Source organism: Ipomoea nil, unplaced genomic scaffold, assembly GCF_001879475.1.
Source record: "Ipomoea nil cultivar Tokyo-kokei standard unplaced genomic scaffold, Asagao_1.1 scaffold2792, whole genome shotgun sequence".
Classification (NCBI taxonomy): domain Eukaryota; kingdom Viridiplantae; phylum Streptophyta; class Magnoliopsida; order Solanales; family Convolvulaceae; genus Ipomoea; species Ipomoea nil.
Genome location: NW_017619220.1, coordinates 1,614,038 through 1,625,978, shown reverse-complemented (window position 1 = coordinate 1,625,978; position 11,941 = coordinate 1,614,038). Strand labels below are relative to the sequence as shown.

The 11,941-nt window shown below is 37.7% G+C and overlaps 2 protein-coding genes across 2 annotated transcripts; one reads left to right on the top strand and one right to left on the bottom strand.

Moving 5' to 3' along the window:
• The first annotated feature begins 1,699 nt into the window (after positions 1-1,699).
• LOC109157832 (sulfoquinovosyl transferase SQD2-like) lies at positions 1,700-6,670 on the top strand. Its single transcript, XM_019305666.1, has 11 exons — positions 1,700-2,221; positions 3,131-3,197; positions 3,405-3,475; positions 4,015-4,132; positions 4,266-4,339; positions 4,624-4,679; positions 4,771-4,854; positions 5,044-5,131; positions 5,233-5,310; positions 5,440-5,496; positions 5,888-6,670. Exons 1-11 carry the CDS (start codon positions 1,887-1,889, stop codon positions 6,381-6,383), a joined length of 1,524 nt encoding a protein of 507 aa, XP_019161211.1. The 5' UTR covers positions 1,700-1,886; the 3' UTR covers positions 6,384-6,670.
• A 435-nt stretch (positions 6,671-7,105) lies between these two features.
• Positions 7,106-10,042, bottom strand: LOC109157831 (laccase-4-like). Its single transcript, XM_019305665.1, has 6 exons — positions 9,882-10,042; positions 9,617-9,768; positions 9,292-9,536; positions 9,057-9,185; positions 7,877-8,806; positions 7,106-7,490 (listed from the first exon to the last, which is right to left on the bottom strand). Exons 1-6 carry the CDS (start codon positions 9,975-9,977, stop codon positions 7,360-7,362), a joined length of 1,683 nt encoding a protein of 560 aa, XP_019161210.1. The 5' UTR covers positions 9,978-10,042; the 3' UTR covers positions 7,106-7,359.
• Between the last annotated feature and the right edge of the window lie 1,899 nt (positions 10,043-11,941).

Here is an 11,941-nt window from a genome sequence, read left to right as displayed (position 1 = left end):
ATTACCAACTGAAACTACATTGTATCTAAACTGACACTGCCTCACGTATTATTTGTATATTATCAAGTGAAACTGCAATTGAAATGAAATGAAACTGTAGTTGTATTGAAATGAAACTGCAGTGTATACAAAATGAAACTGAATAACAATTTTACATATTTGAGTGCATATTACCCAGCAAAACTGTAGTTATATCAAAATGATACTGTAATTGTGTTGAAATGAAACTATAGTGTATATAAAATGAAACTAAATAACATTTCACATATTTGAGTGTAAATTTTGCAACGAAGCTGTAGTTATATCGAAATGAAACTGTAGTTGTGTTGAACTGAAACTGCAGTGTATACAAAATAAAACTGAATAACAGAGTTATTTTTTGCGGAACAACGGGAAACATGTGCCGTTTCTTTACTATATAATGTGCCTTTAATTTGTTTACAGGTACAATCGTACAAAAATAATTAATTGTAGGTACAAAATGTGTTAACTGCATGTACATAATCTGAAGTTTATTTTTGAACTAGAGTCCACAATGCAAAACAGACGCTGATCCATAGTATAATTTGCCCAATACTAGGAAACCTTATGTATAAAAAGGAAAAAAAAAAAAAAAAAAAAAAAAAAAAAAGAAACACTAGATCAACATGTTATATCTCCCAAAAAAAAATATGTTATATCAAGAATAGACAATAGAGGTGTTTGGTAAATAACTGTTAGTTGATTGTGTTTGTGGGTTTGACTAGTTGATACTATTAGCTGATTGTAGAAAGATGTTTGGTAAATCAGTTGTTAGGTGATAGTTAATTACATGCAAAATAACTTCCTCTCAAAAAACTAATTGAAAAAAGAGTTAATATCCAAAATGGTCCCTCGACTATTGCTAAATTCACAAATTGATCCTTGACTTTCAATTTCAACCAATTAAGTCATTAACTTTGCAATTTTAACACAATTTGGTCCTCAGTCTATTTGACAGTTTGTTGACCGTGATCTTTGAGGATATATATGTAATTTCACGATTCTGCATCATTCGCCGTGATTCTACATCATCGCCGGCGGCTGTGCCGTCATCGACGATCTCCAGAAGAACCTGCAGTTTTCGTCGGAGCACATGGAGGCCTCCAGGATGACGTTGCACCGTTTCGGAAATACGTCGTCTTCTTCGCTCTGGTATGAACTCAACTAGAGTGCGGTCTGAAAATGCAACCGGAATCTTAAAAAACCGACGATGAATCATGAAATTACATATATATCCTCAAAAATCACAGTCAACAAACGGTCAAATAGACGGAGGATCAAATCGTGTTAAAATTGCAAAGTTAAGGACTTAATTGGTTGAAATTGAAAGTCAATGACCAATTTGTGAATTTAGCTATAATCGAGGGACCATTTTGGGTATTTCCTCTTGAAAAAATTATTTGAACATCTTTTTAAATTTTAGCGTTTTGGAACAATAAACTGTTACAACAAGCTAATTAATTAAACACTTATATTGATTGTTTAATTAAGTCAAACAATTAATAGTCGTCAAACAAGTAAAAATTGACTGATAAACTAACTATGTTGCAAACCAGACCAATATAATTTGGATAAGAGATTTCTTGTATAAATTGGGGCGAATAGATGATCAAATAGTCAAGAATAACATAGGTCCGCGAATGAATGGACGAGAATATACGCTGAGATGCACCCCAAGACGGCAAGACCCCACTGTGCAAGCATATACTCCCTCCAATAGTCCGATTCTCTGTTTGCACCCCCTCTGTAAGAGAATATCCATTCGGAGAGTCCCTTCCATGGCCCCTCAGAGCCGGTCTCTTCTCCAACATTTCACTAGTTGATATACTACTTTATATTTAACACCATTCAGACAACCCACCATCATGTCCGCTTCTCTGTATGTAAATCCTTCTTTCTCTTCCCCTTTCTGTTCCCAATCTACCTCTTCTTCTTCTTCGGCTTCTTCTTCATGTTCTTTATCTATACCTACCCATTCCCTTAAATTTTCTTGCTTTTCTGCTTCAAGAGCAAAACCCTTTTGCATAAAGTCTGGGTCTTTGAAGAATAGGCAAAGACCCTTCTTTGTTGCCGCCTCTAGCAATATGACCATTACAGAGTACAGAGAAGAAGAGGAGGAGAGCCCTCCTCCCGTGATTGAATCAGAGGTGACTTCAAAACCTAGACGCATTGCTCTCTTTGTTGAGCCCTCCCCTTTCGCGTGAGTGTTTAATTCTACTTTTACACATTAGTTTTTTCTAAATTGGTCAAATGCAATGCTGTTTGGGTTTGGGTTTGGGTATGAGTTAACTTTGATTATATGCACAGTAGGATATTAGGCAAGGGAATTGGTGATGAATTGCCGGATTATCCCTTTATGTTTGATTGAATTACCTTTCAAATAGTATCTATTAGTATAGTTCTGCTTTATTCATCTCTTGTAGGTATATTGCAATCACATTTGCCATTATATTTATGCAATCCTAACATTTGCAATCACAAGCGTGTTGGGGGTGTTTGGTAAATAGTTGTTAGCTGATAGCTGTTTAGCTTATAGGATTAGTAAGTTTGACTAGTTGATAGCATTAGTTGATTCTAGATAAGTGTTTGGTAAATTAGCCATTAGCTATAGTTGATTATATACAAAATGACTTTCTCAAAAAGCTGGTTAAAAAAACTATTTTGAGCAGCTTTTTGAATTTTAGCACTTTGGAGCAATAAGTTGTTACAAAAAGCTAATTAATCAAACACTCATATTGATTGTTTAACTAAGTCAAACAACTAATAGTGGTCAAATAAGCCAAAATTGGCTGATAGGCTAACTATTTTACCAAACAGGGATTGTGTTTTGAACCTTGTTTGCTTATGTGTGTAGTGCTATAGGCTCATACAATGGCAATAGCATAAAATCGTGTAGGATGCTTCTGATATGTGTAGCAGAAAAAAGATTGAAATTTCTGGAATACATGTAATTCTGTATTGTGTATCTCTAATGTTTTGGCTAAGAAAGGAAAGCAGGATATAATCATGTTGTTTCTCGTTTTCAGTTATATTTGTTACCGAAATTTGGTTCGCGTATTGACTATATGACTATATCTGCCCACTTGTGTGTTCTTTGGCAAACATGCAGTTATGTGTCTGGATATAAGAACCGGTTCCAGAATTTCATCAAGTATCTGCGGGAAATGGGAGATGAGGTATATTCTTTCTCTTGTTTCAATGCTATTAGTTCACCGGGCTGAGTTTTGTAATTTCATTGTTATCTTCCTCCATGGTGGCATGTCATGACTATTTATTGATCAAATTTTAATTCCTTAAGTAAGATTGTGGACTGAAACATATATAATTCGAAACTTAATTGAACTAATCAATTGCTGAGTATACATGTTAAATGTGTAATGTAGGTTATGGTTGTGACAACTCATGAAGGGGTGCCCGAAGAATTTTATGGAGCAAAATTGATAGGGTCTCGGAGGTAGTAATTGCTTGATTTGTACATTCTTTCTTATTTTCTGAACTTATGTACGTGTGTCGAATGTGCTGATATGTAAGTATATTACTCCGTATTACAGTGGGTTTGAAGAATGTGTAGATGGTCCATTATCATACTATGTGCCTTATATTGTTTATTATATTATAATAGTTGTTAGCTGATTGGGTTAGTGAGTTTGACTAGTTGATAACATTAGCTGATTGGAGAAAGGTGTTTGGTAAATTAGGTGTTAGCTGATAGCTAATTACATACAAAATGACTTTTTCAAAAAGCTAATAGAAAAAGCTGCTTTAAGCAGCTTTTTGAATTTTAGTGTTTTGGAGCAATAAGTTGTTATAAAAAGCTAATTAATCAAACACTCTGGTTGTTTAACCAAGTCAAACAGCTAATAGTGGTCAAAAAAGCGAAAATTGGCTGATAGGCTAACTATTTTACCAAATAGGGCCTATGTCTTTCCTTGCTCCAATAGGCTTTCAAAAGATTGCACTCTTCTAATGTATAATATGGTTTTCTTTTTTTAGCTTTCCCTGCCCTTGGTACAACAAAGTGCCCCTTTCATTGGCTCTCAGCCCAAGAATAATCTCAGAAGTTGCCCAATTTAAGCCTGACATAATACATGCATCATCTCCTGGTATAATGGTATGTTTTCATGTGCTTCTTTTTCTTCTATTATTATTTGACGTATAGACTTCGGTTTTGCATTTGAAAAGCTTAAGCGGAAGGTGTTCTCCATTCATATTATTGACGTTGCATTTTTAAAATCTTTTTGTAGGTTTTTGGAGCCCTCATTATCGCAAAACTGCTATGTGTCCCTTTAGTGATGTCTTATCACACCCATGTTCCAGTGTATGCTCCCCTTCTCATCACACCAATGATATTTTCGAATGGAAAAGTTTTATAGCGGGTGGATAACCACCCGGGACACAAAGTGAACCGAACAAGCTTTGATACCAGATGTTATGATGCACATGGGTCAAACCACACTAAAAAACTAAATCTAACCAATGGTCTTATAAACTCATATGTTCTCTCTTATTTTTTCAATGTGGGACTCTTAACATGAGCCAAAGAAGTTTGTTGCTTCTCATGTGTTGGAACATTAACGCTAAGCTTATCTTATTCTTCTGCAGATACATTCCAAGATACACTTTTAGTTGGCTGGTCCAACCTATGTGGTTAGTTATAAGTAAGTTAATTTCTGCTTGCCTTGATAATTTATTATGCATTTCACATCTCATTTCTTTATTGCTGATCTGCAAATATTCATTGTCCTCCAGAATTTCTTCACAGAGCTGCTGATCTTACGCTTGTACCATCTGCTGCTATAGCAAAAGATCTGGAAGCTTATAGGGTAACAGCAGGTGAAAACTTTTATGTCAATCGGAGTTGGGTTACTTTTCATATTACCGTTCTTTCTAATTTTTTGTTATCCTTGTCAAAATTTCTTGATTATCTCGTTTTATGAAATTTATTTTGATCACAAAGCCCATTAACCGTCATGATCTTTCTGAGTATACTAAATTGAAATTTCTACCTATGCTTCTTTTCAGCTAACAGAATTCGTCTCTGGAATAAGGGTGTGGATTCTGAAAGCTTTAACCCTCGATTCCGCTCACATGAAATGCGATTAAGACTAAGGTAGGGGCCTTTCCTTGTGAGGCAATTTTATGTTAAACACTTTGTGTTTAATATAATCCTTGATTAAACATTGTTTCCTTTTTCTTTCTGCTGTTGATTAGCAATAACGAACCTGACAAGCCGTTGATAGTCCATGTTGGGCGGATTGGGGTTGAGAAGAGCTTGGATTTCCTTAAAAGGTAATATAATGCCTTCTATTCTTACGGAGAAACAATAATTGCTCTCACTTTTTACACTGAATGCGTGTCTCATTTTATATTATCACTCTGCATCTGGGTTTTGAGACTTGAGATTCATGTTTGAAACAGGGTTATGGATAGACTTCCTGAAGCTCGGATAGCTTTCATAGGCGATGGACCATACAGGTGAGGGGCAATAGCATCTGAAAGCTTGCTATTATTTCCCGGAATTACAAAACCTAGTATTCTTTTTTTTTTTTTTTTTTTTTTTTTTAAATAAAATATATTTTTTGGTTAGACCACAAGGTGTTCTGAGAAAAACCCTAACTATAGGAGACATCTTTACGCCCGTACCATACTCAGACTAATCCCCGTTCATACCAGGAATCAATGTTGAAAAAATCGCTAGGCTCCCTCTAGGCGCCTGGGGACCGCCTAGAGTGCCTAGGTGGGCGTCTAGGGCGCCTAGGAGGCTGGCCGTCTAGCGCCTAGGCGCGATTTTTGCAACACTGCCAGGAATGGATAAATCTAAGTCAACATGAAAACTTCACTTTAATTTGTCGTTTGATTGTGGTAGGGAGGAACTGGAGGAATTGTTCTCTGGCATGCCTGCTGTGTTCACGGGTACGCTACAAGGGGAGGAGCTATCTCGGGCATACGCCAGTGGGGACGTTTTCGTAATGCCTTCAGAATCCGAGACACTTGGCCTCGTTGTTCTAGAGGCCATGTCTTCTGGAATTCCCGTGGTGGCTGCTCGTGCAGGAGGAATTCCCGATATCATTCCAGATGACCAGGATGGCAAGATTAGCTACCTGTTTAATCCCGGGGACCTCGATGACTGCTTGAGTAAACTGGGGCCTCTTTTGCGTGATCGTGACCTGAGAGAAACAATGGGCAAAGCAGCACGCCAAGAAATGGAGAAGTATGACTGGAGGGCGGCCACTAAAATGATTCGTAATGAACAATACAACGCTGCCATCTGGTTTTGGAGGAAGAAGAGAGCCCAGCTGTTGAGGCCATTCCAATGGCTGTTTAAGCGAGTGTTCCAGCCACCGCAAATTGAATATAGGTGATGTATTTCTCGCCTTCTCGGATTCTTCTCCAGCAACAATCTATGCTCTACCAGACCAGTGTGCTATGAGATTTCTGCATTATATTGCTGTTTGCTTGCACCATTGGTGTGAACTGTAGAATTTTAGGTCCATTGTGCTTTTAGCCTCTTAGTGATTCGATTGAATTGGTAAATCTAAGTTATGATTTTAGCAACTTGTAAGAAATAAAGGCTCCTGTTAGGATCAAATGCTTATTATTACGTCAAAAAGTTTATTTTTTAGGTTGGGGGCTGGACTTGGCCTTTCAATCCTCCAGTCACCAGGTGCTAGACTTGGCATTTACCGGCTTCCTCCCAACAATTCTCCCCTCTCAAAACCAACAAATCTTAAATTGTTGGAGCGACGCTACTTTATTTCTTTATTTTTTTGGGTGTACTTAGGGTTTTCACCGTTGAACATAATGACTAATCCCTTCGTTGAATTGTAAGCACATTTTTTGGGTGGGACAGTTGACTTGGAGTGATAGCCTCTTATTTTTTTATATTGTTCACATTTTTGGCCTTTTAAGCCTTTTTATCGGTCTTCGCCCAACAATCTCCAGTCACCGAGTATTAGACTTGATCTTTTAGCGATCTTTGCCCAACAATTCCCAACAGTTTCTAATAAAATAATTGTAAAATGCATGCAATCCGTTGAAACTTTAATTTGTTTCTTCTTATGGTACATAACTTGAAACTCAGTGATTAATTGCAAAAGAATTACATTAAATACAAACATGCATGTAATCAATTCGTTTTTGATTGAGAAATTTCTCTTATTCTTTCACTCAACAAACAAATAAGTTCCTGTTTTACCTTTGTTGTCTTGCACAACATAAAGGTTCTCTGTTCCTACGCACAACAATGTTGTATGGCACAACATAAAGGTTCTCTGTTCCTGTGGCTCTGTCAAGGTTGTATACTGACGATGAATCTTCAGAATGTTGTTGTGATAGATTTTAGCACTTTGGAAGATCCTTTGGAGGTGGCAGAAGAGATTCATTTGGACCTTTTCCATTGTCCACAAGGAATGCCATTTTCAGTCCCCATGTTGTGTGTATCTCTAGATGGCAATGCATAAACCAAACTCCTGCAATTTCATGCAAGGGATCCCAGAAAATTATCAATCCCATGAAAATATAATGGGGTGTTTGGTAAAAGCTGTTAGTTGATTGAGTTAGTAGGTTTAATTAGTTGATAACATTAGCTGATTGTAAGGAAGTGTTTTGTAAATTAGTTGTTAACTAATAGCTTATTATACAAAATAACATTCTAAAAAAGCTAATTGAAAAAAGTAGCATTTTGAATTTTAACATTTTGGAGCAATAAGTTGTTACGAAAAATTAATTAATTAAACACTGATATTGATTGTTTAAAGTCAAACAGTTAATAATGATAAATAAGTCAAAATTAACTGATAAACTAATTATTTTAAGAAAATAGAATTGGGGTGACAATGAAGATTTAGTAACATACCGGGATTGTCTGCACGGAATCGGATAGCGACCCATCCACCCGCCGGCACTCCGATGGTGTTCCTCTCCACAGGATCCACAAGATTGAACTTCTTAGGATCCGTCTTAGGATTAAAGTTCCCAATTCCTCGTCCAACCGCGAAGAAATTGAACCCGTGCAAGTGTATAGGATGGTTCTCTGGGGCAACAATTCCAGTATCCTGTAAAACTAACTGGACCGTCGCATTGTATGGCAACCGGTAAAGCTTTGTCCCCGTACTGGTCTGCAGGTTGGCCGGAGGAGTACTGCCGGTGTAGTTGAAAGCAAACGGCGGGTTCCCCGGAAAATCTGTGGTGAAAACTCCTTTTATACCAAAGAAATGAGCCTGCAAAAGGGCAGTGGTGGGCATAACAAACGTGACATTATTCACACTTGCCACCACCCGGCTGCCGTTAGCCGGTTTGCAAGAGGGGCAGGGGTTAATTCCAAGCCCCACCGTGAATAACAGCGAATGATCAACCGTTTGTGGGACCTTAGCGGGAAATGTTTTGGAATTTAGGCTTCTAAGAGAATCAACAAAATTGTTAGCCACAGGGGTGGCGTTCTGGGATGGGATGCGAGTGAGGGTGGTGGCGAGAGTGGTTTGTACGCCGGTGTAGTGGAGCGTGGCGGTGCCGGTTTGGTTGTCGACGGCAATGGGAGCATCCATGAAGGGGGAGGCAGCCACCATGTACTGTCCGGCGGCTTGATCTGCGGTGATGATTACGTTTGTGGTCTGGCCGGGGGCGATGACAATTGTGTCAGTTTTGAATGGCTTCACGTACGTGGCGTCCACTTCCACGACGGTCATCTTGTGGCCGGCGATCTTGAAAAACAGTTCTTCATTGAGTGCAGCGTTGATCAGCCTTAACATGTAGGTTTTTCCCGGAGCAACACCCAATCTATATCCACCTATCACAATATAATCCCACTTGAGATGATTCCAAAAGATTACAAATTTTGGTCTATATATATAATATAGCCCATAGCACTACTGAAAATTATGCAATTTTCGACCACCTGAAAGTGATCATCAAGTCGAAAGCAAAAAGTGGTCGGAAATAGCAACAAAGATTTTTTCGAATGATCGGAACAAGACTTTTGAATTGATTTAAGGTGGTCGGAAATTTCATAATTTTCAGCAGTGTAGTGAGTAATGTACCTTGTTGGGGACAATTGGTGACCGGTCCAGGATGACCATTGATAGTATGAGCATCAGAGACATTTGGTGCCAAACCTGATTTTAGTGCTTCATTGATCACAGCTTCAGTATCAGATTTCCACCATTCAGCTGCGCCCATTTCACATAACTCATTATTATTATTTTTACTTTATCAATAATACTTACACAAATAAAATATTATGCATATATATGTTTTATTATATTAATTAGTTACCTAATAGGACAACAGCTTCGTGGTCGGGTTTTGGGAAGGGATAAGGAACACCAAGCTTAGGCAAAATGACCAAAGCACCATGGACAGTGGACCTTAGCCAAAGAACATGTGCATGCCAAAAAAGAGTGCCCCTTTGACCAGTTATGGTGAAGTTATATACATAGCTTTGTCCGGACTGAATTGGACACTGAGTAATATAAGCTGGTCCGTCTGTCCAACCAGTCCGAAGTTGTCTAATGCCATGCCTATAAACATAAAATATAAATATAAGTGGAAGGAATTGAATAGATATACGTACTAAATTTCATTGAGTTAATATAGTTACCAATGAATGGAGACGTTATATTTGACATGGTTGACGACTTTTATGAGCACCGTATCTTCTTCCCTAGCGTAGATGGTCGGTCCTGGAAACTTGCCATTGACAGTGACGGTAGGCTTAGTTGAACACAATCGGGTCATGTTCTTCATCACCACCTATAGAGACAAAGGTTATGTTATGGTCATATGTATATATATTAATATATATATATATACACACACAAAAAGAAGGAGATGGAGAAGAGCTGGTTAGGCATAAAGGCACTTACATTGAACTTGTAATGTCGTATCCGACATTCTACTATTGCTGGAAACAGAAGAGCCACGCCCACTAGGATGAAGATTCGAAGCCAAGAAGACTCCATAGTATACGATGATTTCTCTGCTTGCTTTTCAGTTTGTTTATTTTATGTTTTGAGTTTAGTAATGGTTTTGTTTGATCTGAGAGCGAATGAGGTGCATGGGAAATGCAAAGCAAGTGATATATAGAGGAGAAGAGAGCTCTGCTGCAATGTCGTTTTTGTACGTTAGGTGAAATGGATTGGTTCTTCTACTCCTTTCGCATCCTTTGAACAACAACAACTGCAAAACTTCATATTTGCTCATTCTGGCAGCTCCAATCATTCCTTGCATGTTACTTTACATATTTAGGGGTGTTATCTTCAATATAATATTTCTTTTCAATTCTTTTATAACTTAAGCTATACTTATTGACCTGCCGACCTTGTTTGTTAATCACTTAACTAATTTTTATTTTTTTTTCATAATTCATTCTATGCATATAGGTAAAACTCTAGTTAACCTTTTATGGCCCAAAAATTGGTGCATTTAATAAATGCTCCCATCATTTAAATTTTTTGTTCACGACTATAATAACTCAAGATATATTATATCATTGGGGATAGAAAACGATAATTATGTGAAGAATTTTATTGTTGATAAGTTTAATCTACAAAGTACATGAAGATATGCAGTCATAAAGTAGGTCTTACTCTCATCTTCTTCCGCCATCATTATTTGGTGGTACCCTTTGAAAGCATCCATAAAACTCTTAAATTCGGCGTCGGCGGTTTCATCGACCATTTGATGGATGCTCGGCAAAGGACAAGGATCCAATGGACAAGCAGCCTTGTTAAGGTCAGTGTAGCCGATGCACATTTTCTATGCCGGTGGCTTGGGAATTAATGAGCACCAAATTGGCTACCCAATTGGGGTATATCACTTCCCGAACATGTCCAATAGCGGCTAGAGTCCGGACTTTTGTCTTGACGAACTCACGTCGGTCAAATGAATGGTATCGCTGTTTTTATTTTTTTATTTTTTATATTGTTAGGAACACTTGTATTTAGATTTTGATAATACCAAATTAAACTACTTAGGAATTTAGACCCCTCTTTTTACTCTCGTTGTTTCAAGCTTTCTAGTAGAACGAATCATCCTTGAAAGAGCCTTTGCTCATAGCATGAAATTAAAGATGATTCGTGCTCAAGATTCGTGTTAACCCGAATCAGTGTAACCTTTGTAAGCTAGCGTCAAGATCAAGAGAAGAAAAGACTGAAAGAATACTGAGAGATAAACTAGCTTAGACCAAATCGTGGAAGGGTCTATCTCTCAGGTAACTTATTCACAAATGATAAAGAAAGATCATTTGATTCGTAAAGACAACGAATGATAAGGTCAATCATTCGTTACCAGAGCTCGAGAACACGGTTCACAAGTCTGACTCATTTGGACAAGTCAATATGCTCTCAGAAGCATAACTGTTCAAGTCTCAATGTTGGGAAAATCATCCTAGACAAATGGTGTCCTAGGAATGAAATTTCAAATTTCAAGGAACATTAAATGATTGGTACTTTTTGACAGTACTAAAAGACAAAAAGGTAGGTCACTTTTTTGAAGCCAAAGGCTACAAAGTACAAGCCGCATTAAAGTCTCCTTACGCAGCGGACATACACACTGGTTAATAGGTTTTGAATATTCATCTCCCTCTAACGGATGAATTTTTCTCACCTATAAATACCCCTCTTCTATACTTGAAGAAGGTGTTGGTCATCACTCATTGCTAACAAGCTTTCAAAATCTCTCAAAGCTACAAGTTATTTACGACCCGTGTGTGTATGTGAAGATTTTTTCAAAGATAATCTAGTTTTCATGAATCTTCACATCCTCAAGAAAGTTTGCACAAGTCTATACGAAGATCAAGCTTCATCAAGTCAAGATTTCAGTTGGAGAATTCTTACCCTTCTTAAACAACACTCAACTCAAAGTTGATAGAGTCTGAGTAAACTCGGAGGAGTTGAAAAACCTAAGGCGAAAGTTGCTGTCCGGC